At 36.5% G+C, this 26,985-nt stretch overlaps 2 protein-coding genes and 1 pseudogene across 3 annotated transcripts; all 3 read right to left on the minus strand.

The window, feature by feature from the left end:
• The window catches only part of LOC107708028 (pyroglutamylated RFamide peptide receptor-like), a 6,678-nt pseudogene extending 3,808 nt beyond the window's left edge, over positions 1 to 2,870 (minus strand).
• A 5,617-nt stretch (positions 2,871 to 8,487) lies between these two features.
• LOC107707320 (paladin-like) lies at positions 8,488 to 20,797 on the minus strand. Of its 2 annotated transcripts, none has more exons than XM_016511320.1 (20): positions 20,576 to 20,797; positions 18,336 to 18,521; positions 17,705 to 17,807; positions 17,357 to 17,536; positions 16,702 to 16,866; positions 16,417 to 16,577; positions 15,714 to 15,789; positions 15,080 to 15,231; positions 14,834 to 14,927; positions 14,540 to 14,644; positions 14,338 to 14,433; positions 14,087 to 14,221; positions 13,539 to 13,655; positions 13,256 to 13,435; positions 12,639 to 12,836; positions 12,429 to 12,569; positions 12,213 to 12,284; positions 11,849 to 11,989; positions 10,494 to 10,649; positions 8,488 to 9,001 (listed from the first exon to the last, which is right to left on the minus strand). In XM_016511320.1, the coding sequence occupies exons 2-20, from the start codon at positions 18,506 to 18,508 to the stop codon at positions 8,852 to 8,854; spliced, it is 2,595 nt and encodes an 864-aa protein (XP_016366806.1). In that variant the 5' UTR covers positions 18,509 to 18,521; positions 20,576 to 20,797; the 3' UTR covers positions 8,488 to 8,851. The 2 variants fall into 2 exon arrangements, with proteins under 2 accessions (XP_016366806.1, XP_016366797.1); XM_016511311.1 differs by lacking the exon at positions 20,576 to 20,797 and adding an exon at positions 18,797 to 19,030.
• A 2,228-nt stretch (positions 20,798 to 23,025) lies between these two features.
• Positions 23,026 to 26,214, minus strand: LOC107707337 (eukaryotic translation initiation factor 4E-binding protein 2-like). Its single transcript, XM_016511329.1, has 3 exons — positions 25,898 to 26,214; positions 24,954 to 25,130; positions 23,026 to 24,768 (listed from the first exon to the last, which is right to left on the minus strand). Exons 1-3 carry the CDS (start codon positions 26,028 to 26,030, stop codon positions 24,737 to 24,739), a joined length of 342 nt encoding a protein of 113 aa, XP_016366815.1. The 5' UTR covers positions 26,031 to 26,214; the 3' UTR covers positions 23,026 to 24,736.
• Positions 26,215 to 26,985: the final 771 nt, after the last annotated feature.

A 26,985-nucleotide genomic window follows, 5' to 3' on the forward strand; every position in this document is an offset into this window, starting at 1 on the left:
AAAAAAAGTCAGAATTGTGAGATAAAATAGGTAAATGTTATGTAAAATGTTATATGTTTAAATAGTATTTCATGCTTTAACTGTAGGGCTAATACAATATGTCCCATATGTGAATATTATATAGACCTATTGTTTAAATCTAATTTATGCTTTAAAGTAGGGTAATCATAGCAGGTTTCATCCATAGTCTGTCGGTTTAAACGTCTGCGTTTAGCTTCAAATGGCATCTTTGACAACAGTATTATATAAAATTATTTGCATTCCGATTCTGACATCCAAAGGTGCAACAATATATTTTTTTCTCTTATTCCGTGGATTTTACCCGCTTCCCTCTACTTGTTCCCAGTGTTTTTCTGCCACCACAATGCGCACATAGCTGCATGTGACGTAACTGTGACGTCTACTCCAAATTGGTCTATTACTGTTTTCACTGCTTGGTGAGCATAAGTGATGTCTTTCAAAAGCATTACAAATTCTTAATTATTCCAAACTTTTACCGGTAGTGTATATTATAAAGGAAACACTACAAAACAAGAAATAGCTGTTTAGATTAGAGTCAGTCAAATACAGCATGCGCTGAGAAATGTAAAAAAAAAAAATGACCTGGATATTTTGCAGACCTCTGTTTGGTTCATGGTATTGAGGACTGAAGAGTCTCCAACTTGTTTGTGAATCCAGAGCTCAATACCAATTCTGGTGTAGAGTAGCAGCATGGCTGCAAGAGGCAGGAGGAAGAGGAACACTAGAATGAAGGTTGCATACTGCTTCCTGTGGGCACTCGAGCTCCAGCGCTCCTGACAGCACACATGATGGAGATCATATAGAAAATCATATTTCACCTGTACACAGAGGAAAAGAACAGAGAGATTTGAAAGAACTAATTAGGATATGGAAACCATTATCAATATAGCATATGAAATGGACCAGTGTTATTATGTGAATAATCTAAAATATATATACTTTTTGCCTTGGACCAGAAGGCACCTGACAGCTTCTAACAAGTTAAACCCTGGGGAAATCCTGAAGTATACTTTTGTAATGGTAATACACCCACAGACTGCACGCTAAGTAATGTTTCAACAAGTTGGATGGGGATGTTTTGAATGTTCTGAAAGCTTCAAATGGAATATTTCAACCAAAATATCTGATTAGTACCTCTAATTGTTGAACAAAGAGCATTGGAGATCCAACCATCATGGCTGCAATCCAGACAACCCCTAACAGAGAATAAAAACTCTATTATGCAGATGCTTTATGCATAGAAGTGGAATGCAGATTATGCATGATCTACTACTTCAAAAATAATATACACATACACACACACACACACACACACACACACACACATATATGTGTGTGTGTGTGTGTGTGTGTGTGTGTGAAGGATATTGTTTGTCAGAAACTACTCACCCAGCATTCTGTATGCTCTTTGTGGAGTGCACTGTCTTTTGATTTTCAGAGGGTGTACAATCCCCTGGTACCTCTCCACAGCGATGCAGGTCATTGTGAGAATGCAAGTCACAATCGCAGTGGTTTGAACAAAGGGAACTGTTTTGCACACCAACACACCTACAAACGATTACATGTTATAATTAGAGAGTTCACTTCCTGAGTCTTTTGCTTTGGCAAACTTTAATTACAACTTATCAAAGTTTTTGACTGACAAGTTGAAAAGAAGCCAACTAGAGCCTACATCCATTCATAATTGTCCAGATATATTACGTTATTTAAAAAATACATTGAGAACAACCGTTCATATAAAATTGAATTGCATACCTCTTATCAATATGTTTTTAGTTTCTGAATTAGTGTGGGGTTTATTGTCAAAAATGTCTAGATGGTGTAACTATTCGGAAATTAAAAAAATTAAGCCTTATTAAAGGGCCAAAAAAAGGAAAAAAGTTGGTATACTTTTGTTTTGATATAGGCTTATTAATATTTGAAAAAAAAAGTTATCAGCCAAGTCAAAGACAGTGAGACATAATCAACATGCAGGAAGATATTTTGTTGTCCTGTGACGAGTTTAGTCCCTTAATTAATTAATTAATCAATTAACTTTTTGCCTGACTTTATTCAGGTCAAATGGAGTAACTAAGAAAACTTATATTTATTCAATATGTAAAAACATCAAACAATCAACAAATAGTCAATAAATAATAATAATAATGGCTGGAATTTCAGAGTCATTAAATCAAAACATCTGTAGAAATTGCCTCTTTTTTTTTCTTCTTTTTTTTGATGATAAGACAACATGTAACCAAAGATTACGTTTCTAAGAACTTGGCATATGTTCTTAAACTAGGTTAGCCTACTAGAAACTAGAAAAGATTTCTCTCTTTTATAAGAAATCCTTACGATATTTGGCTCTTGAATGTATTTATCATCAGCAGATTCAATAGAATGAACCCTCAAACTAGTTGTCAACAGAAATCTAAAACCTGCCTAACATATTGCAAGCGCACAAAACATGCATATTACATGCATTACAAACTTTGTTTTATAATAACAATGCTTTATAAGTGACACTCACCCCCGAACCATTCAGAGGAGATGTTTTGCAGTAGAGTGAATGGGATGCAGAAGAAAGATATCAGGAGGTCGCTGACGGCTAGAGAGCAGATGAAAATATTTGTGGCAGTCTGGATCCCGCGCTTTCTTAAGACAATATAGACAACCAGACTATTGCCAATGAGAGCCAGGAGGAAAATCACCGTGTACAAAATAACAAATGCAGTTTTGGCGCTGGCCGGTAACTCAGGGATGTAAACCAACGGCTGAATCTGATACGTCTCAATAAACTCCTGACGAGTAAGATTGTAAAATTGTAGTAGTTGCTCCAACACCTCAGGAGTAATCTTCGTATCCCCCATGTATAAAACTTGTCTTCAAAAACGGGACGAAAGAAATCAAAGTTTTACAGTGTAGGCTGATAAGTCAGTGCTGCTCTGCTGCTGTTTTTTCGTGTCTCTTACACTGAAGCAGCAGCTCCCTTGATGCGGAGTATTTCATGACACACCATCGGCTGTGTCACAAAACCTATAGCGAGTCGCCTTCCCTAACTCTTTAGAGACGCCTATGACACCCAAGCATGCTGTCTATGAAGGCAGATCACTAAGTTTGGAGACAGCCATGTGCTCATTAGAATCCAAAATATACATATTGTATAAAATGCCTGATCACATGCACAATATGATCTCAAAAAAGAAAAAAACACACACTTTTTCACCTTTGCAGAAAACAATATAAAACATATGAAACATATAATGATGAGCAAAGAATAAAAGTGGTAAATAAAAATAACAAAAATATTAGATTTATAACTAAAATTTAATATTATTGTTGTTGTTGATATTGTTGTTATATTATTAAAATTCTGATTAAAATAATTTTTGTGATATTTACGTTAATTGTGAATTGTATATTGTGATTCCATATGATTCTTGAGACATGGAACAAAACTTTACTTTGAATGAATGAATGAATGAATGAATGAATAAGAAAGCATGCTTTTAATTTGTAAATCAGTGAAAGATTATCTCGGGAATATTTATTTATTTATTTAGTCTGTTTTATCTCATATTGTGAGAATTAGTGCAGTCTAATCAATTCAACGGTTTAAACTAGAAGTATCAATCATGTGCTGATAGGACAGCTTAGACATAAATGTAACTATATACAAGTTCACTTTTTTCATCACTTTAACTTGTGGCTGTTTGGCACTGCAATCAATATTCAGTAGAGATCCTGATCAAGAACCTGTCCAACTCATTACTGTTTCAATGAAAGAACAAATTAAGCAAACATATCAAGACATTTGGCTCAAGATATGAGTGGAGAACTCCAGAGGACACACAGATGCTGACACATGGTGCTCCATAATCAGTTTGAATTAATGTCTGTTTGATCTTGCAGCTCACAGAAAGATGTTTTTGCTTATATGTATATGCATCTGTTTTGCTCCGCTTTTTTACATGTATCCTCACCCAACACTCAAGTCTCAATCTTACATTTACAACTGACCTCATAGTTACTAGTAATGAGTCAGATAATAGTTCTTTTTTCATCTAAAAACCAACCACATATTTGTATGGATTATTGTTTTTCTGACTTTATTTAAATGTTGCCTTGGTGAATGGGTCATTGTGCTTTTACTGTATAAACCATTTTACATTTACGAAACAAATAGTACTTAGGACAATTTTAAGACAATAGCTGAGAGAATGTAAATGCATCATTTTAAGTACAAATGAGAATGAATCCATTATAAATCAAGGCAAAGATCTTCATGTTCCATCAGCACTTGGTGAATCTATGGAGGTGGGGGTCTTGAATGAAGACAAATATATTGAGTGGCTTTTATCGCTGGGGTCTGTGCTGAGGTGAGTATTACCATGGAACCAGTCAATCGTGTCAGATTTTCAGAGTGGAACCTAGACAACCACCAAGAGCAGCTTTATTCAGCACATCATTAGTGGTTCTTTGTATAGCAGAGTTTTTATTAGGCAGTGCAACTCTGAGAGCTTTACAAAAATGGCATCCTCTAAAAGGCACTTGATAAGTACTGTATCAAAAGCCATTTGCTGTGTACTATATTCAAACACTACATGAAAAGATGACACTGCTGAACTCAGCTGCATGTAGTTGACATCAACCACAACATGCATGGTAAAATGTTTATGACACATTTTTTTATATGGATATTATATAGCACATGATCAGTGACAGAAAACAATTGAATTTGGGTTAAAGTGGATAAAAAATATGGCAGTCATAGCAAGCACCACACATTTACAAAAATTATTATTATTTTTATTATTATACTTTTATTTAGCAAGGACACATTAAATACATCAAATGTGAAAGTAAAAACATTTGATAGATTCATATATATTCCAAATAATGCTGCTCATTGGAACTTTCTATTCATAAAAAGTTAATTAAAAAAATTATATATATATATATATATATATATACACACACACATACATACGCACACACACTGATAAGAAATGTTTCCAAATCACCATATTTCACAATATTACTGTTTTACTATATTTTATCAAATAAGTGCTGCCAATTTAAATATTAAATAATCTAATCAGCCCCAAACGTTTGACCAATAATGTATATTACCATGTTTATCTCAAAATTGCATGACGAAACTTGGGCATATTCATAAAGATGATAACTGATAATGAGATTACACATTATTCTTAATCATGTCCTTTCAGATGTACTAATATTTTTAAATACTATCTTTTTCATGTGTCACATTAACTACCACTGAATGAGGCTTTGACATTAAACATCATATTAGAGCACAACAATATTTAAATGTAGCTAAAATAAATTGATTGCAACCACTTACCTTAAAAAATGTACATACGCACACACACTGATAAGAAATGTTTCCAAATCACCATATTTCACAATATTACTGTTTTACTATATTTTATCAAATAAGTGCTGCCAATTTAAATATTAAATAATCTAATCAGCCCCAAACGTTTGACCAATAATGTATATTACCATGTTTATCTCAAAATTACATGACGAAACTTGGGCATATTCATAAAGATGATAACTGATAATGAGATTACACATTATTCTTAATCATGTCCTTTCAGATGTACTAATATTTTTAAATACTATCTCTTTCATGTGTCACATTAACCACCACTGAATGAGGCTTTGACATTAAACATCATATTAGAGCACAACATTGTATTATGGCTGAAAGCATCTCAGTTGTAAATTGCTACAGAGCAGTTTGAGGGCAACAACAAACTGTAGCACTAATGAGAAGTCATCTGTGGGAGTGTGTTCAGGTCCTGCTCTGCTGTCTGAGGGAGCATGGGACCATGAGATGTGTATCACTAAACCTCAATGGATGTCTTGTATGCTACAGATCATTAAATCACTTTTTTGTATGAAGCAATGTGTTCAGATTCATTTAATTTGAGGTTGCAGAGCATTTGTACTTGTATCAATTATGCTATAGTATTCTGATGAGCCTTCAAGGGATTAGAATAAATTTGTGATCAAAGTGCTCTTGTGGGTTTGGATCTGAAAGTGCATCTCGTTGTTTAACATAGATGAGGATCATTACTGTATGCGTATCAGCATCTTAAATCAGAAAAGGAGGTGTTTAATTAGTTGACTACAGAGGAGTGAAGACTTAGAGAAATTATTCATCTGATGAAATGCTCTCTCAATAGTTTCAGTCTTCTGAAAGAACTGGATTCGACCGAGAAGCCTCTATAGACTGCTACTGATTGCACATTATTTCTTGTATTTTTTTTTTTACTTTACTGACATTTCAACAAAAATGTATTTAGATTTCAGGGGGAAACAAAATCTGTTTACATTGCATCAATTTGTGTAATCGAGAATATGAGAATATGCGTTTTTTTGTATTAATATGTATAATGAGCCCTGTCCTTATAGACTGTGGCATGAAGGAACGATGGAAAAACTACTAACCAGAGTTTTCAAGGACTAGTTCTACTCTCAGGCCATTCAATATGTAGATAAGTTTGTTTCTTCATTGAAAAAAAATGGAGAAATTTAGCATTACATCACTTACCCACCAAGGGATCCTCTTCAGTGAATAGGTGCCGTCAGAATGAGAGTTCAAACAGCTGACAAAAACATCACAATGATCCACAAGTAATTGACAACTCCACTCCATCTTGTGAATCAAAAAGCTGCATGTTTGTAATAAATAAATACATAATTAAGACAGTTTTATCTTCAAACTGTTCCTTCCTCTAGTCTAGTCATATAATATTGCTTCCAGTGTAAAAGTAATGTAATATGCACAGATCAAGAAATATGGACAGATCAAGCACGGTTTACAAGTGAAAACAGCCCAAAACCATTCTAAACAAACAAGTCAGTGGATTTTGATGTGAGAGGACAACAGGGGATGGAATTTTTCATCGGAGGAAGCATTGTTATGGATTATGGACTAAAGCGATGCTTTAAAGTTAAGATGCCTCGATGGATTTTTTTTTTTTTTTTTTAAACACGCAGCTTGTCACTTCACAAGACATTAATTGATTTACTTGTGGATTATTGTGATGCTTTTCTTAGCTGTTTAAACTCTCATTTTGACGGCACCTGACCTATTCACTGCAGATAATCCATTGGTGAGCAAGTGATGCAATGCTAAATTTCTCCCAATGTGTTCTGATGAAGAAACAAACTCATCTACATCTTGGATGGCCTGAGGGTGAGTAAATTTTAAGAAATGTAAAAATTTTTGTGTAAACTTTTCCTTTAACAACTATGAAGCCCAGCAACAACAACGTTAAAGTTAGCTTGATGACTATTATGACAAGAATTGTCCATAAAAATGTGTTTTTTTTCCCGTCTGTTTAATGATATACAGACACAATCGCACTATGCCTTATGAATGTCAAGATGCTTGTAGATTTGGATCAGTGATGTTGAACGTATACGCAGGATATATCTGGAAACACTTCACAACAGCTGTCACTGCCTCACAACCAAATATAAAAGGCTGATGTATGATTTAGCTGAGACGGTGAGAAAGTGCTTGTGCTCTCAAGTTTATGGAATATCAACCAAAAAAATCTTAAAATATCTCCCAAAATAAAAGACATTCTAAAAACTGAGGATTGGAATAAGCTGAGTCCGGAGAAGATAAGAGAATCCACAAAGTTTTCAGTCTCCACAGTGAAGCACTGGTCTCCTGACACAAGCTACAGGGCTGTTTATAATCATGATACGAGACAGAGCTACGAATAACAAGAGAATGCTGGGAGGACACTACAGATGGCAGGTTACAGTATGTATGAGATACAGTTTCTCCAAAGCGCATGGCTCTTCACTGTTCTTGAGTGCCAAGCAGGGTTCATTTTACCTTGCCCACAGTCCTCTACACACAGACAGATCAGAGACAAACAAGTCATTCTGTGCCTAAGACTGCTGCATGAGTTGTTTCTCCCTACACCTACACCTTTTCCATGAGGGAAAATCCATGAGGATGAAGACAAAAAATTTAATCAAAATTAATTTAACTTGTTTAAAACATTACACAGCTTGCATTCTAATTGGGTATGTATTTAATGAATTACAATTATTTATTTATTTTTTTGCATACTTGATTCTGATTGGACAATCTCATCCAGATAATGTACAGTCAGGCAATGATTATTGCAAACCTAGAACCTGTCAGAAATCGTAAATGTATTTCTGAATGGTTTTTATGTACAATTCAAGTCTGAAGGACAAGAACGATAGAAATGACGTCAATCATTAGTTTGTTCAGTCTAAAACTTCAGGCTATTTAAACATTCGAGTTGTGCTATTTTCCCCCCTTTAGTTCAATTAACTGAAAGGAATTATTAAATGATCCTTAATGGGCTCTAATGGACAAATAACACAACTAAACTGTTTTATCTAATGACTTAATGAAGCAAATTGTTCTAGAAATATGTATAATTTAATAACCATGTACATGAATACAAATGATCATCCAGCAAGACTGTCACATTAAGTAAAATCTCAATTAATTAAATGTTTTATATACAAATGAGGTGACATTTTTTTATAACAGTGTGCAACTTTTTTAAGGTCAGCATTAAAACTTTTATTAGCATTAATGTGTGGTTTATTGGGTTAACCATCTTCTGTGTTTGTTGTCTTACATTTTACAAGGACAAAACATAACACTGCCAAGCCAAAGATAAGAGTCAAAAATGTAAATAAGATAACAGGGTGCATTAAATCACTTCTTGATTTAATGAGTCTGACAGAAATTGTAATAAAAACATATTTATGAAATGTGAGTCAGTATTTAGTCATTTCGACATACTATGCCTTTCTAAATAAGTTGCCCTCGCATGGGAATAGACTGGACACTGTGTGGGAGCCAGCGGAAACGGAGCCTGGCCATCGAAGAGTCGTCAGGGTTCTCAAACTCAGAAAAGCCCAGATGGTTGAGGATGGCATAGACACCAGCTCTAGCTGCCACCTGCAAACCAGCACAACTCATGAATGCATATCTATATACACATGTGTTTGTGTGTGTGTGTAAGTGGGGTTTACTGCAAGATGTACACTTATGTTTATAAGTGGCGCAGCTGCTCACTTGTCCTTAAAGGATGGCAAGATGACAGTAAAATGCTTTTGTGGCCTTGACAGAATATTAAACTGGTGCATTTTCAACGTACTTCACAATTGAACAAATCTACAGAGCTCGGCTTTCATAAAAACCTACAAAGTGCTAAAGCTAAATCTACCTCAAGAACAATTTGGATGTTTTTCTTTGTAAACATGAGGACAGACTGTTCAGTGGTCAAATGAGGCGATAACCTCTTACTAAACAATTCAAGTTCAACTATATATGTTAGAGCAGGGTTCTTTAAACTAGCGTGTAATCCAATAAATACACTACCATTCAAAAACAATTTTGAATGAAGGAAAGAAATACTTTTAATCAGCACCGACAGAAAATACATTTATAAAGGTACAAAATATTTCTATTTTAAATTGATGATGTTCTTTTGAACCTTCTATTCAATGAATCCCACCCCCCCCAAAAAAAAGTAACATGGTTTATACAAAAATATTAAGCAGCTTAACGGTTTTCAATATTAATGTTTCTTGAGCACCAAATCAGAATATTAGAATGATTTCTGATCATGTAACACTGAAAACTCTGCTGAAAATTCATCTTTGAGATTAACCATGATTTTTTTTTTTTTCATAGACAGTTTTCAACTGTAAAATGTAAGAAAACACTAGGTGCCTTACAGTCTTCCAATTCTCTTACCCCTTCAATCCGAGGATAAAAGATGTGGCTATAAACTAAGGTTTGACTCAGGAAACCTCTGAATGAGACAGAATACATTTACAACTTCATATTGAAATTTTCCCATGAATGTTTCATGGAACTCAGAACTATGTTTAGCTGCAGCACAGTGAGCCAGATAAGTGTTCAGCCATTCATCTTACCACAAGGCACTGGTCTGCTGCACCATGGGTGTCCTCCCATCAGCTTCTCAAGGGTACAGAAACATTTGAACTATAGATAGGCTTGTGTGTCGAGTATGAGTGGCAGGTTATACCTGTATCTTTCTTCAAACTGAAAGTGAACTTACAATGTAACTGCTTTTTAAAAAAAGATATCTTCAAAACAGCACACTTTTATACTTTTATCTTGATTTTTTAAACAAAAACAGGGTACTGAATCTGTACTGAAAGCTGATACAGTAATTAAGGCACTATTTTTGTGTTAACATACTCTAAAAGTAGGAGACCACATTGTGAAGCTGTTTTTTTTTTTTTTTTTAAACCTGGAATAAAGTTTTAGTGTTTTGTAAACTGAAAACAAAGAAAAGCTATGAGGTAAAATGAACAAGAAATATTTAAGATTCTGTACTAGGCCACTGCAATGAAAATATATTATGTAAGTGTGAATATATTATGAATGTTTTTTCCGCCTGAAGTGAGTCAGACTTCACCTGGTACATCCACTGGCTGAAGGATCGCCTCCAGGAATCTTTCTTCTCCAGATGGAGGTAGCAGTTGAACAGGATAAGATAAATGTAACGCTCGAGGTACTGCAGGCTCCTTAACCGCAACCACTGAGCATCAGCCTCTGATTTAGCCATCTTAATCTGAGGAGGAAGAAGTGCCAGTGAACTCATTGTTATTCCTCTAGTTTCCTTGTTATTTGTGACAAAATGCTGATGGCACGACATAATCAGCTGTTCAATCATTTTTATTAAGATTATACAGTTATTAATTTCAATGTCCATTCACTTTGGTACGTTAATACATAAACAAGTGATTACATCAGTGTTTACATCGAGGTGCACATTGCTTAGTTGACTGATATACATATTACAACTTCTGCTCTTGACATTAATTTCCTTAGCAATCTACTGAACCTCTATCTTTTTATTAGATCATTTACAAAAATATGTGTGAAAAAGGCCAGAATAATGTAACATGCAAATGATTTACCCATCAGAAAATTCATTAACTATTTTTCATCTTTTCCATGTTTTATTAACAGAGACAGTAAAGGAGATTACAGGAAAGAACAGGAGGTGGAGAACAGGATCAGGTATTTGCGTCATCTGCATAAGCAGTTGGAATAAGTTTAAAGCCAAAAGCCTTTTTTTTAAAAGCCAAAGTTTGGTGCAAATGAATTAAGACATAAACACTGATCAGCTAGTGCAAATTCAAACATGATACTTCATCTTAGATAAGAACTTGAATTACATCTCTGTGTATCACAGAGGAAATGCATTTCACCAGATTGATGAGCTTCTGTAACAACTGTTACATAATAATAACAATATATGTAACTCATAATGTATAGTTGGGATCTAAATGAGTTGCACCAGTACCTCAGAACATGTTTCAAGAGATTAAAATATAAAGTCTTGGACCCTAACAAAGTATTTGCAGGCCTTTTCAAAGCAGTCTTTTGGAAAGCTCTCTGCTCATTTATGCTGCTGTTTATCAAGGTCTTCACTTTAAAATAAAAGCATGTTTTTCAGCCTCAAATTAAACACATTCAGAGTGCTCTAAGCTGATGCACTGCAATGGGCATTAATAATCTCTTGGCCCTTTTCAGCAGATCAACACAAATGAGAAAATTGTACCTATATAGACTTTTCAAGGCTATGTTAGGTACAAAAACAATTGCTTTGGAAGCAATCTATTATTCAACATGGCTCCTAAAAGCACTGACTGTCCTATTATCTACCTTTTTTAGTTGACTTTTCCTGCTGAAGTTTATGCATGCAAAACACATAAAAAAATAGTCAAATGAACAACATAAAAGTTACTATACATCACATTTCACCTGTCTGTAAGTGGATATGATGATTTCCCGTAAATGGTAATGCATGGGGGTCATCGTCTCACTAACAACATCCAGAGCGACGTCCACTTCTCTCTTCACACGATGGCCATCAGGTAACACCCTTACCACCTGCATCACCACCTGAACGCACACACTTGCATGCATGGGTCAAAATTCATCAAATCAAATGTTTTTTAATCTATTTCTATAATAGAAACAATCTTCTATTAAATGCATTAAACACATTCATTTACTTTGCATGGGTGGGTTTATTAATCACAGAATTTATATGTTCAAAATTAACAAAATGTTTGTTTTAATGCCGACACTGGCAGCTGTTCAAAGAAACATGACCTCAATGTACCTCAAACTCTCCTTTGGTGTACTTGGCGTCTGGAACACTTACAATCTCATCTTCTTCACACTCAAGAAAGCCCTGAAGAAAACAGGGTCAAGTTTATGAAACCGATTTGAGCTCAGTTTAAACATTTTTCCTCTTCTAATCAATGTCTTGGAGATGAATGCCTTATTTCTCACTTCCTCCCTCCACTTAAACAGCTGATAGCTGAAAATGACCTACATTAATGTGCCACAGGGTGAGAGTGGCGATCACCATGGCTGCAGTAGTCCGGTCTTTCCCATTATGACAGTTGAAGATGAAAGCACAGTTGGGGTCTTCAGCCAGACTGCTCTTCATAGCCTCCAATAAGTGGTCAAAAATCTGAGGGAGAGCAACAACATTTCAACTAAAATGTCAAATCTATACCATGCTTATAGTGTATTCACTTGCCTCTTCTTTAGGTGCACAGCAGTCAGACAGTGGAATCCGCTGGTAGCTGAGACCTGGATGAATGCTCTTCTGATGGACAAAGAGCTCCTCTATGGTGTGACAAGTCTTAAACATCCTCATCTGTTTATCCTGCTCTGTAATCACCTCAAGCCACTTCTCACACCTCAGGACGTCCTGCTTCAGTGCCAGCTCCATTTCCTGTGAAGATGGCCATATTGCTAAAGCTCCTTAGGTTCTCAGATCACAGCAGCAGTTCTTGTGGGTAAAAACGGAAAAATTTTCATCTCACTTTCATCTTAATTTATGATGAAATTAAAAGCTATTGTACCTGTAAAACTGAAAACATTTAACAAGACTTTACATGGATCAAATACTCATGCAATAAAATAAGAATAAAATATGGCCTAAAATAAGAATGTATTTACACTCTAGTGCAGTTTTTGATACAGTAGCTTAATGTACTGCACTGTATTACATTGCACACAGTATGTATGCTGTACCTACAAAAATTTGTATATTGTATACAATTTGTATATTGTATATATTTATATAAAGCCACAACTACCCTCTTCAATTCCTTTTAATACATACTACTACAGCCCTGAACGGATTTGCACCTGGAGCTGCTGTGGATGTTGAACACAGACTGGAATAGGCTGTTCCAGACAGCCTGGCTCTCGTGGGGTGAACATTTGTCCATTTGCCTCCAGCACAAGCTCCTCCTGCAGATTCAGCCAGAGAATTGTAGAGTGCCCTCTCCTCTGGTCTGTCAGGTAGGACATCACGACAGCCAAAGCCTGAAATGGGCACAAAGAAGCTTTGATTATTTTTTATTAGACTTTACAGACAGCCACAAATTAGGAGCCTGGGCTGCTGAAATTAGCTTTAGAAAGGATTTACCTCAGAGTTTGGCTGGGCCATCCCATATAGAGCCATTTTGGAAACTCGTCTGAAATTGGCCACTTTCATCTCCTTGGCTGTACTGAGCAGATCCGTTGCTAAAAACTCACTGGACACCTTTCAAAATTGAAAATATTATGTGCATAATGCGCATGCCTATGTTTTAGGGAGAATCTGCTGAGCTACAGGAGGAAGAGGTCATAGTTCGCCTCTGATAAGAGCAGGGCTAGAAAATCTCATGTTAATGAGATTCAGTCTATACTGTTAGTATTTGTTTTTAGAAAGTCTGGCATATCAGATATACTCAAGCAAGAAACGACTATTCAAGGATAAAGTAAAAAACTACAACCTGGTGCATATGAACATACTTTAGTATAATTATGTAATTTTTATCTGTTGTAATATATAATCTCTACGTCATCACAGCAAACACAGAATGCTGCTTTAAAGTTAGTGTATGATTTCCCTTTGGCTATGTTTTAGGTTTTATATAACCATAAACTAATGTTCTGAGAAAGTTCTGTGAATCAAAAATTGTTCGCCCTTACCAAAACTCGAATCCCATCAGTTATAAGGCTGGCTGGTGCTGAGAGTTCAGAGCTATCCATGCTGGCCAGCAGTCTGTAGATCCAAGCGTTCATACACAGCCACTGACTGAAGCTCTGAGGAAATGCCTGTGGATACTACAGAGATGGAGAGAGACAGCAGATAATGGAAAAATGATTAAAATAATGGCATATACTGACAGAAATCACTGCTTTTTAATATAATAATATGGCAGCATTTAGTTTTGCAATACCTGATCATGAAGATACGCATTGAATACTAATAGGTACACATAGCGTTCAAGACTTTGCAGTGTTCTTTGCAGGAAATAGCCTTTTGTGCTGCTTCCCTGCAAACAAAACAAAAAAAGAGTGAATGACACAAATATGCAAAAAAGCAACTGTTTTATAGCAGTTCAACAACACGGACACAAGAATGTTTTAGTTGAGACATACTTGAATCTGGTAATCTTCTCCAATGCCTTCAAGCTTTAGCTTGTTTTCATACACAGCATTTTTTATGTTATGCATCTCAGAGCACATGGCAACAGCATCATCAACCTATGGTACATATACATAAAAACGGACTCAAAATGAGTTATGTAAAACCATTCTTTCAACAAATCCTAATGCGGTATATGTTTTGTAAGACATAAAAGGCTCAGTTTCTATTTACATCTACTACTTTTGCAAATGAATACACCCTTGAAAGCAACTGGAGTGTTTTACAAACATCATTAATACACTAACCTCATCAAGAACTTGTTGACCTTTAGGTAAGCGACTGATTAGCAACTGAATCACTTGGAAATCCAATTTGTGTTCACTCTTCTGTATTTCTTGCCTGTGAAAGAGATGAAGAGTAAGGTAGAACTTAAACAGAGAATGGACCTTAAAACACAATATTACCACAGTAGAGTGTTATTAATTAAGCAAGGCTCTTCTTTGAGAAAGTAAACAGTAATTGAAATTGTACTGACAGTGTACTATAGGTACCTAGGGCTCTTTGATGCCCCCTGCAGGTGATGGAAGACTAAGGCTCCCAGAATTAAGCCAAGATTGGTGCGTCCCACCCCCACCTGGCAGCTGAAGAGCAGTGCAGGCAGAGGTCTGGAGCTGTTCCGCATCAAAGAGAGGTTTGGGGTCTCCTGGAGGACACAAAGGTAGGTGAATTTGTAAAAGCACATTGTCCAAACTAAAGGAATCCAAGTGAATAGCATAATGATTTAGCGCAATATACATGCCTGTCTATATTTCTGTAACCTCAAACAAGAACACACGTTCATTTTTGGCTGTGTCAAACTCTGATAAAGGGAAATCAAGATGGAGAAAAATCTTTCCGTTTTCTGATCATGAGCGGGTACCTTAAGTCATTTTTCAAGGTCTTAAGTTAACATTTATAGCTTTTGTCTGTGTTAATATGGCTTTCAAAGATTGATGTTACTGGTGTGAAATATAAATATGGTTTGCTGGCTAGAGCTGGGTTTAAAGTTCTGGGTTCTTGGGATGAATTATTGGTTCAGTGACACAAATCATCAGATATATATAAACCAGAGCTCACATGGAGTTATATTAAACTTAGAAAGTAGAGAGAGAGAAAAAAAATATATAATATTCATGGAGATCTTACCCTGAGTATATTAACAAAGGCATCAATTGTCTCCTCCAGTGGTGCCCCTTCCATAGGGAGTGGCAATCTGTAATATCTAAATTCATCAAATGTTATCATTAAACAATACACAGAACTAAAAGAATCTCAAAAGTAATATTAGTTTTGATTCACATATGCATGTATTTGTGCATCTATGGGCACTACTTTTCGCCAGGGTTTTATTTAAAACAGATTTCTGCTATTTTTAAACATAGATCAAAAAAGTGTCTTGGAAAGTTTTTCCCATGCCATCATCATTTATTTTTGATGCTGTTCAAATGCCTTTTATGTTTGGGGTCGATAAAATACTTTGATTTAGCAAGTATGCATTAATTTATCAAAAGTGACAGTAAAAACATTTATAATGTAACAACTGTAAGCAACATTGTTAATAAGATGTTTTCTTGAGTAACACAAATAATTATTTCTGAAAAATTATTTGACACTGGAGTAATGGCACCTGAAAATTCAGTTTTGCACACAGGAATAAACTTTTAAAATATATTAAAATAGAAAACAGTTATTTGAAATTGTAATAATATTTAACAGTATTACATTTTATTGTATTTTTGATCAAATAAATGCAACTTTGGTGAGCATAAGAAATTTCTTTCAAAAACATAGCAATCCCAAACTTTTGAACAGTATAGATTTTATTCTGTCATAAAATATGAGCAATTACCTGTGCAGTGGTTGACTGAAAAGTGGTCTTTTGTAGACCTCCTCAGTGACATGAATGTCCTCCTCTGACAGAATCTGTACCTGCTGAGGTTCATCTTTAAAATGCTCAATATCATTATAGACATAGAACATATTTTCACTCAGCTTGGCAAAGTCACACAACTGGAGAAAATATCAGAGAATTAAAACCTGACACTGAGCAGACACTATGACCTCTGTCCACATTTCACCATAAAAGGATGGCAAGCGATCCTCCTCATACAACGTGTTGTGCTCTATAACAGACCTCTTTCCGGATGGAGAGCTCTATTTGCTCTGCGCTGAGCTCTCTGTCTAGGTCATGCAGGTTCTCATGGAGGTTCTCTCTTCCTCTGGGAGTGTACGGAATAAAGTCTCCATCTGAGCGGAAGAAGACCACTGGTTCCTCCCTCAAATAGATGAAAATCACCACCTGTTCACATTTTTAGGGACAAACAGCAATTAACCTGATCATTATTTGAACATCTATCTGCAGAACATATGGTAGTCAAGGTGGTTAAGACCTCTCTGAGTTGGGACAGACGAAAATCACCATTTTACAGGATAATACAGACATTTGATTGTTACTTCACATGCTACATTCTTAAAAATAAAGGTTCTTTATTGGCATTAATGGTTCCATGGTTCCTTTCTTTAGATTATTAAAATGTTCTTCACACTGAGAAAAAATGGTTCACTGAAAGTTTCTATGGTAAACCCAAAATGGTTCTTCTATGGCATTGCTGTAAATTATTTTTAATTTAAGTGTAGGTCAATTTTATGCTACATAATAACATATCTAATGGTTCTTACTGTACAGGTAGAAAAGAAAAAAGTAATGGGACCCCAAAGTGAACTGTGTTCATGGAAAGTGCCTCACTGCCTTTCATCCTACTGGACAAGGACAAGGAGCACTCACTGACCTCACAGCCGTCAATCTGCAATCTCTGGAGGACCTGTTTGAAACCACTCAGGCTAGGTTGGCCCATTCCAAAAAGGGGGTAGTTTCCCTTGACCTTGCGGAAGTTGGGGGACCCGTAGCTTTTTGTAGTATTTAAGACATCAGCTCTACTGTATACATCCTGTACCATAAAAAACTCCCCCTGGACAATATAAAAGCAAGTCATAAAACTTATTTCATCATAAATGACAAGACATTTCCATCATTGATCTACATTTCCTGCTCATTACTGCATTTTCCATTCCACTCCAGGCTTTTTAAAGTATTAGGCTCTAAATATTTAGTTTAAATCTCAAAAAGTGAAACATACCAGCACTAGGTAGTGCTCCGGCAACAGGTCAGATATCCTTCCCATCGAGTAGTTGGCAGATTGGATCTTGTCATGAATCTGAAACTCTTCCCTGCAGTTGTTTCTGTATAGAGACAACAATCATAACTTCTCTCAAATTGTCATATATTTAAAAACCCACAACTGATAATACGTGTTTGTCTTTTCCTTTAAAGGGACAGTTCACCCAAAAATGAAAATTCTGTCATCATTTACTCACCCTCTACAAGTTATAAAACTGTATGAGTTTCTTTCTTCTGTTCAGCACAAAAGTTGGTAACCAAATGGTTGATGGTAGCCACTGATTTACATAGTATTTTTTTTCATACTTTGGAAGTCAATGGCTACCAGCAACTGTTTGATAACTATCTTTCTTTAAAATATCTTCTTTTGTGTTCAACAGAAGAAAGAAACTCATGCAGGTTTGGAACAGTATGATTGTGAGTAAACGATGACAGAATTTTAATTTTTGGGTGAACTGCCCCTTTAAGTCAAAGTGAAGCTGTTGACAGTATCTACAATAGTTTTCGCTCAGAGTAACACACAGGTGTGACATTTTGTGCATATGAGGGCCCTTACGGACAGTTAGCATCATGTTGCACTTGTCACTTACGTGATGACAACAGGAGCCACCTTGTTTGTGATGATGGATTTGGCCTTGCTGTTGCGAATGTTCACTGACTGTAGGGAGCGTCTGTGCTCAGCCATGCCGTTCCCTTGGTGATCAGCCTGGTGTGTAGGTGCAAACGGAGCAGCCTGGGAAGTTGCACTGGCACTCGCACCCATAATCTGCACAGAGCTGGAATGAGGATTTATACTGTGACTAATATAAAGTAAACAGGCAGACATGTTAGTCATTTTACATAGGGTTATTTCTAACATTTGCACTTTTTAAAGAGCCAGACACACTTCAATTTCCTGGAACCCCAACACATGAAATGCACAACAAAACCCCCTAAAAAACACATCATTGAAGCTTTGAATGTGTTCTACAGACCTAAAAGTAAGTCAGACTATCAAATTTGCATGTGCATAGAATCTCTGTCATATTTGATTGTTAAATGAATGGCTTACGGTCTCACAGCTATGCCACGTGTGTTCACATCCTTTGGTTTTTGCATCTTAGTTTCAGCAAGGGTTCAGGTCTGTCTTTAAGTGCAAATCCTGTCAACACGAACTCGGTTTCCTGTTGCTAGCAGAATCTTAACATAAAAAGCCTTTTATTTTAACTCCAACCACCACCGATGTTTTGCTAATCTCTTTTCTTCTCTTTCTCGTTCAGTGCCTCTCTGGTTCTCTTCTCACAATGACAGGGAGAGCTACGAAGAAATACAGTACATCTGGCAACCAGACGACAGTGTGGGCTGCTCCAGACATTCACAGGGACGGCCCATGCAAAGGCCATGACGGAGACATTACAGAAAGCCAAAAGTGAGAGAAAGTGCAAGATGAAAGATTTCTGATGCTTTGACATCTACCGAAATCTGAAAGTGTTTGATGTCAGAATCATGAAGCCAAACGATTTTCCTGCTTGAACTGCAGCGATAATACAGTTAATTAAAGAAATCCTGTTTTTCCCCTCCTCTTTCATAAGATCAAGTTTGTGCCAGAGAGATATCACTGGGAAATATATGATAGCTCTGTGAATGTCATTAGGACATTCCTGCCTTATGTTTATATAACTGGCTGGTCTATTGAAAGTTTGGGATACTGAGTCGCTGGCACCAAGAGCAATGCTTCCCTTTTCAGGGGCTTGATTTAAATTCCAGTTGAGTCCGAGTATCACGGTCACAGAACAAAAAACAACAACAAAAAAATCTCTAAATATGGATGGGAAAGGCCCCGGGATGCATTTGTACAATGCTGCACAGATCAGTGTACAGATATGCAGTGAGTGGGAGTGACCAGTGATTGGCACATCCTCGTTCTCGCTAAGAAATGAGGAGTTTAAAAACGACTGCAGTGTTTTGTTCATGTGTGTTAGGCTTTCAATCAACATCACAATCAGACTTTGAAAATACTGAAACAATGATCATAAATGGCCATGTAACACATATACACACTGCAACACGGTTTTTAAAAATGCATGGTGAGTCAAACCAGGCCCTAAAATAAAATAAAATAAATAAATCGAGATTTTTCCCTGAACCACTAATAACCTTTGATAATAATAAAACCTTTTTATTTTATTACACTAAATAAATGTTAACCTATTGTAAATTTTCATTTCTTTATTAATGGATTTAGGCTTCTGTGGTAACTGTATTAGTGCATTACTTCATTTGTTTCTTACTTTGGCCATTAACAAAATGAACTATAGAATCCTTGGAAATAAAGAATATTTTAGATATTTTTCAGTGACTCTTTCTGCATATTACATTGATATGCCAGGAGGTGGCGAGTGACTCATGCATTGAATCATTCACTCAACCAAATCATTCAAAACACTGATTCATTTAGACACTCCACTATTAATCTGTGGCTTCTTTAGAACTAATTTTGTTGTTCGTTTCGGAGTAAAAAAAAAAAAAAAACTAACTGGCAATACAGTATCTAAAATGCAAGTTACTTTAACTTTATTAAACTGTTGTATAAAAACAATATCCCATTCTCTAATCATTTTGTTTTACAATGTTCTGAGAGTTCATGTAAATCCACTCTTGTGTAGTACTTAGTAAGTACACTTGCCCACCAGCATTTCACAGGATGCTGACTGATAAGAGAATCAAACTTAGCTATGCCAAGCACAGTTTAAGACAAAATTATATAATTGAAGACTTAATAGAGCACATATTTCTACCCTGAAGCCAAGACAAGGTAATAGGATAGCAAATATCATAAAAGTTTCCTCACCTGGTTACCCGCTCTCTCAGACACCTGTCAGGACTTGAGAGAAACAATTAAAGGTAGAAGAAGACCAAGTCCATGTCACACTCATCTTGAGTCCTGTCAATGTCCCTCACAGGTCCAAAGACATGCAGTCAAGGTGTCAATCCAGCAAAGCGAGTCTCAACAGACAGCAGTGCAGATGGATAACACAGAGGGAGGAGAGGAGGAGAGAATGGCCACCTTCTTCAGCTGCCTCTTTCACTGGCAATAAATGTTATGGGAGAGGAGGATGTCTGTGGGTGGATTCTCATCTTTTCACCAGTCAGTAACAGCTCCATCTCCCAGCAACGGTCCTGCAGACATGCCTGAAATATTGAAAAGCCTGCGATGTAGGGGGCAGAGTATGAATAAGCTGACACTTATAAGTTTAAACAGTACGATCTTAATAAAATTCTGGGTTAGACTTGATTTTCTTGTAATGGTGATAGTTAATCGCAAGGTCTCAACCTCAAATTGCTGCAGATTGCAGAGAATAATTGTGCTCACTGTTGGTCAAGTTCTTAATTTTCACCACTGCCACTGTGTCGAATGTCTTTCATTGCATTGAAAACAGCCTGTGCTTGAACCGCTGGTGTGAAGTGGACACATCGTGTTGCCATGAGTTTCCAAGCAACCAAGCTCTCTTCACATGCATTCATCTACTGTAATAAGGGCTTCTAGCTAGAGACAAGAAAAGAAACATTGAGAACTCCCGCTTTGGTATAAAACAATTTAGCATTTACAAAAACCAGAGCCAAAACTAACTTACAGAGGACCAGAATCTTTTTTCGATTTTGCATTCATAAAACTAAGAGCTGGTACACTAACCCTACTGCTCCATCTGGCGGCAAACCCTAGTATTTCAAACCGCTTGTTTACATGACATTCAAGCATATTGAAATGCACAAGCATTTGGCAGAGAAGACAAACAGACAAGTTGATATCAAGGAACTTTTATTGATCTTGCTGTAACAGTATCCACTGGCATTGGCATTTCATTAAAATTAAATTGAACAGGGTCTCAAAGAAGAAAGAAAATACAGTTTCCAATTTCTGCCACATTAGATAAAACTTTCATCCTAAATCCCATCAAACAGAGAGCTAAATGCATTTCTGAAAGTTTCTGAGACCTGGGGAAAGTATGAAGAAAAAGTATGCAGTGATGCTTGAATCCCAGAGTTGAAACAAGCTGGGATTTGACAAATCTATTACAGAAGGACAGTATATCAACTTCCCTTTACTACAAATCATTATTACTTGAATATGACTTATACAAAAGTCTATAAATCAAACCGAAAATGAAAATGTGCATCTAATTGTCAAGGATTTCACCAATATTGAATATTTTATAGAACGTTAACTGCAACCGATCAAAGTCGAACCTAAACCGTGTTTATTTTTTAACCAGTCCATTACTATTACAAATATTACACTGCTGTATCTGCAAATCTTTCCATCTCTGTAAGAAAGTAAATAATAACAAACATGTTTCCAAAAATATAATGTTTTCTAGTAAAACAGCAATATCTTGATCTTATCCTCAACTTGAAAGTTGGAAAGAAATCAAACAGAAAGGAACTGATCCTGTATTTAAGGTATGAAAGGGAACTATATTTGACACAGCTGCTCAGCTTAGTAAAGTAAGGCATGGATACAGAAGCTAAGCACAAGAGATCACTGTGAGTGAGTGAGAGAGAGAGAGAGAGAGAGAGAGAGAGAGAGAGAGAGAGAGAGAGAGAGAGAGAGAGAGAGAGAGAGAGAGAGAGAGAGAGAGAGAGAGAGAGAGAAAAAATGTGTGTAGACCAGAAGAAACGCTTTGTCCTTGTAGGCTTGGATGTTTACTAAAAAACGTTTTGATTGTTATGTATAAATATGAGTAACATGTCAGACTGATATGGAACTTCATCCTAGACAATGCAATTTAATATGTGGTCAAAGATGTTATGCTGTTGAATAACGGGAGTTGAACTGTTTCTCCTGAGTGTTGTGAAGCTTCTGTTCCCTTTAAGTGTGTTGTGGCCAGAGAGAAACTCTACTTTTAATGCTAAGGTTACGACCACAGTCAATGCTAGCCCTTTTTTGGGAGTTGGTATAGGGTGTTGCACCATGGGATAAGGGGGACCAGCAAACCTGCTATTATGATGTTGAGTCAGTAGGGCTCAGATATTTTGAGCAAATCCATTTTAAACTGTGGAAACACAATATAGGTCAGTCGGAAAATTGGACTGAGATACTGCATTTTTGACCAATAAAAAAATAGAGATATTTTTAGCATGTGAAATATTTCCATGTCAATTAAAAGCACATTCTTCTAGCTACCTATTTCCTATTTTTCACTCACTGTTTCTCACTCAGTGCTAGTGTGATTATTCAGTTAAATTTACTTGCATATCTATGTTACCATTTTTTTTTCATTTTTATTATTATTGCAAGAGCTAGAGAGAGAGAGAGAGAGAGAGAGAGAGAGCAAGAGCTAGAGAGAGAGAGAGAGAGAGAAAAATTATGTGCTTCAGAGAATGACCAGAGCACAGAACGAGACAATTAAAGTCATGAGAATAAGTCTTATCCTCTTTAAGTCACTTTGTTTGGATAATCTCTTTGCTTAATTCTATTTCAATATTAATCAAACCTTCTCATTTTCCACAAGATTTGGCATCCCAAAAAAACTCAACGACATATAAATGATCTGTGAACTAAAGACTAAAAAGCCGACCAAAAGACCATGCATAGAAGAGCATTGGAAAGATTGAATTCAAGTTTTCAAGATGTTTGATCTGAATCAAAATATGAATGTCTGGTCACTACAAAACTATCCATCTTTCAAAGGATCGTTCACATTGTGTGGCTGTGAGACAGACAATAGTAAAATGACCAAAACAACACTTCAATGCTTTCCTACCTTTGATTTGATTATCAAGGTTCGTAAGGATTGTAGTAATCGGAAAGTGACAGTAGATGTCACAGCTGATATTAATGTTAAATATTCACCGTGCTATTTCTCCCAGGAACGGAGCCATAAGATGTGTACTTGTGAGGTACATAATGCAAGTGCTTCCTGAGACCAGCTCTCTTTTTGTCATCGTTTCATAAAGTATATTAAACACTTGATCAGTTCAACGGTACTTGGTATTGTCTACCTTTAACTAGACGATGTGAATTAAGAGCTGATGTTGACATTTCAAGTGTCTCGCCATGCAAAGGTAGGTACAAATCATACTGTTAGCAGAACAGAAACATTCTCTCTGACCTAAAGTAACAGTTTGGTCTTTCAAAATTGCGATCAGATGTTATTACTTAAAATTAACCAGCTAAAAGGGCGAAAGTAAATTAGAAGACTACTGACTGAAATGCTTATTCTGGGGTAGTTCTAAATAAAACTGTAAAATTTGTTTGGCATTGTAATCCTATATAAATTTAATGGAGTAATTAAGGTCTGTGGTCTGTTTTTGGACAATTCTATAAAACTTTTCTGAGCTGAACAAATACCTGAAAATAAAAATCTAGAAAAAAAGTCAACTGTTTTAACTGATATAAAAGACTTGGAATGAATACGGAATCCTTTCATTTTTTTTAAATCAAAATTATGATGACAATCCTGCTGTCCCTTTTAAATAAAACTAGAAAAAAAGAGATCCAGTAATTGTTTTGGATGAAAAAAAAAAAAAAGATCTTAATCTAAATCTTACATTTGGGAGGACATGTACATGCAGATAACTGCATTTCCTGACTTGAGTGCAACTCAGTTTACATGTGAACCAAGCAGACTGCATTAAGGGTATCAACTGGAACAGTGTACTCTGATCTATCAGCAGTGAATCTCTGATGGCTGATTTGTTTATTACGGTAAATTGGTAACATATCCGGGCACTTACAATACAGAATTTTTCCCTTGCTCTGTGACTTAAGCAAGTACAGCTGATGGCTGCCCTGAAACCTAAACAAAAAGAGCTCAACAGGCTCCCAGGTTAACTTTCAGGGCTCCAGCAGCCCCACTGGGCAAACTTTGTCTTTTATCCCCATGATTACGCAGCACCCAGCAGCTAGAGAGAACTAAAGGAGAGGGCTCACAACATTGGTTTCTACAAGCCAAGCCACTGGCACACAGGTACCAGGTAATTAATAATTCTTCACGTTGGTTCCTCTTCTTTAGATGTCCATCTCAAACTGAGCATCTTCACCTGCAACACACAAAAAAAAAAAAAAAAATCATGCATGACCACTAAAAGAAAATAGTACGAGTGAAGACTAGTCTCTAACCCTTGTCAACCAGACCCATTACTGTTTGTGTACATAAGATGATTGAGCACAAAGCAGGGAGGTTCCAGTGGAAACAGTTCCAGTTCGGTCAGTTTTAAAGACTAACCTTGCCCTGGCTTCGCATCGCGGTTGTTGATGTTGTTAGCCTTATTCCTCTTGTTTTCATTCAGGACGTCCTTGCTTGTCACTCCTGGGATAACCGGCAGGTGTGCTGGTGGGGTCTGGGCGATGGGTGAGTTACGCCGGTCTAACAGGAACTTGCGATCATAGATTATTCTGGTTCCTGCATCGTCATAATAAACATACTGTTATAAGCTGGTTTTATTACATAACTACCAGCCTGCATAAAATGTCATAATCCTGAAGCAATCTGATCTGACACATTTCCTTTAGTGTTACAAAGAAGAAAACAAGTCACACTGGGTTGAAAACAATATGAGAATGAGTAGATGAGAATTGAGTGAACTTGGACTTTTATGATAATCATCTGCCTTAAAGTGCAACGGATGTTAATATGGCACATTTTAATGCTTTTGAAATCACAAAGACTAATTTAGTATCAATGGTCGCAACAAAATTAAGTAATGATTGACAGCAATCAAGACACTTGGTAGGGTGTTTACTGCTACATGTGCCGTTCTCTGTATATGTTTAATGTAATGCATTCCTTTGTTCGGTTCTATTCTGTCCATCAGTCACTGCGGACCAATCGTGTTGATCAGAGAGACGCACAGGCGGCGCTGTTTTTGTTTTGAACTGCATGGCCGTGTCTCAAAAGCACAGGAAGCAGCCTTCCTAGTCAACAAGTTTTGGTCATCGTCGATTTAAACGTCTCGACATTTTGATCATCATCAGACTGTCTACATGCAAACTAACTAAACGTTCCTACGACCCCTAAAAACACTGTCTAAGCAGGTTGAACACAAGGTTTTGAGACACAGCCTTTTATGTGGTTACGGCTTCCTGGCCAACACAGGCCACCCTCTAACATTAGACGGTCTCCACACAAACATCAGGCAAACGGCTGCAGATATAAGTCTGGGTTGTTACCTCCCGGGGTGGTGGAGAATAAAGTGCCTCCGGGAGTGGTGCAATAATCGTGAGGTAGCTGCGTTGACTCGTTGATCAGCACCGTCCTGGTCGGGATGGCCCTGCTCTCACTAAGCTGACGACTGGACGACATTGCACTTGCTTTGGGTGCTAATCAGAGTCAAGTTTTCCCGATGGAAGGTAAAAACCTCGGGCCCTTTCCCCTCGTTTCTTATCGCTTTCCCAAGGCTTTCTTAACGTTCAGCTCGTCCTCCCAGCCGTCAGCACCGACCCCTCCCTCCGCCAGGCAGGAAGCGAAGAGCGCTAGGAGGATATGACGTCAACGGAGAATTACGTCGCACAAACGCCCACTCCGCGAAACGTCAGTATTTTTATTTTAATATTCAGCGAGGAAAGATGGCTAGATGGTAGCAAGAATATAATTTAGAATCAAATAATAGAATTATATATATTTATTAGAAAAGAAGGGTAACGAGAGCGTAAGAATATAATATAGCGAATAAACATATTCTGTACGCTTCAGATTAGGCTATATAACTATAATGAATAATTAAGAATTTTCAAATGTTTTAGAAAGAAACCTCTTATGCTCACCAAGACTGCATTTATTTGATAAAATGCAAGAAAAAAAGTAATATTGTGAAATATTATAATTCAAATAAATTTAATCTATTGTTAGATTATATATGTTATTTATGTCAAATATTATTTTATGTTATTTATATCTATGATATTTGAATTTTCAGCAGCCAATCTTGAGTGTCACACGATCCTTCAGATCCATCATTCTAATATGATGATTTGTTGCTCAAGAAATATTCAGTTTTCCCCCCTTGCTTAATATATTGTATAATATTTGGATTTGGGAACTTGGTTAGGGACAGTCGGTTAGATTGAGAGAACACCTTGATGACCAGCTAAAACAGGTGAACTGTTTAGAAAATAAAGGTAAGACGGCCAGGCTGTAAAACCAACTCAAACCAGCCAAGAGCAGAAAAACAGTTTAGGCTTAGGGTTTTAGGTGCAAATATGCAAAGCTGTCTTTGAACACATTAAAAGTAACCGCATTCAAAGTGTGATATTTCATA

Source organism: Sinocyclocheilus rhinocerous, unplaced genomic scaffold (genome assembly GCF_001515625.1).
Source record: "Sinocyclocheilus rhinocerous isolate Xijiao unplaced genomic scaffold, SAMN03320098_v1.1 scaffold1243, whole genome shotgun sequence".
In the NCBI taxonomy this organism is placed as follows: domain Eukaryota; kingdom Metazoa; phylum Chordata; class Actinopteri; order Cypriniformes; family Cyprinidae; genus Sinocyclocheilus; species Sinocyclocheilus rhinocerous.

Coding starts and splice junctions, on each gene's coding strand:
- LOC107707320 (XM_016511311.1), bottom strand. CDS start 18,843: ATGCAAAAACCAAAGGATGTGAACACACGTGGCATAGCTGTGAGACC. Junction 16,578..16,701: donor AGCTCTCCATCCGGAAAGAG/GTCTGTTATAGA, acceptor TATTTTCTCCAG/TTGTGTGACTTTGCCAAGCT. Junction 13,436..13,538: donor TGGCCCAGCCAAACTCTGAG/GTAAATCCTTTC, acceptor TGCCCATTTCAG/GCTTTGGCTGTCGTGATGTC.
- LOC107707337 (XM_016511329.1), bottom strand. CDS start 26,030: ATGTCGTCCAGTCGTCAGCTTAGTGAGAGCAGGGCCATCCCGACCAGG. Junction 25,131..25,897: donor ATTCTCCACCACCCCGGGAG/GTAACAACCCAG, acceptor ATGACGATGCAG/GAACCAGAATAATCTATGAT. Junction 24,769..24,953: donor CGATGCGAAGCCAGGGCAAG/GTTAGTCTTTAA, acceptor TGTGTGTTGCAG/GTGAAGATGCTCAGTTTGAG.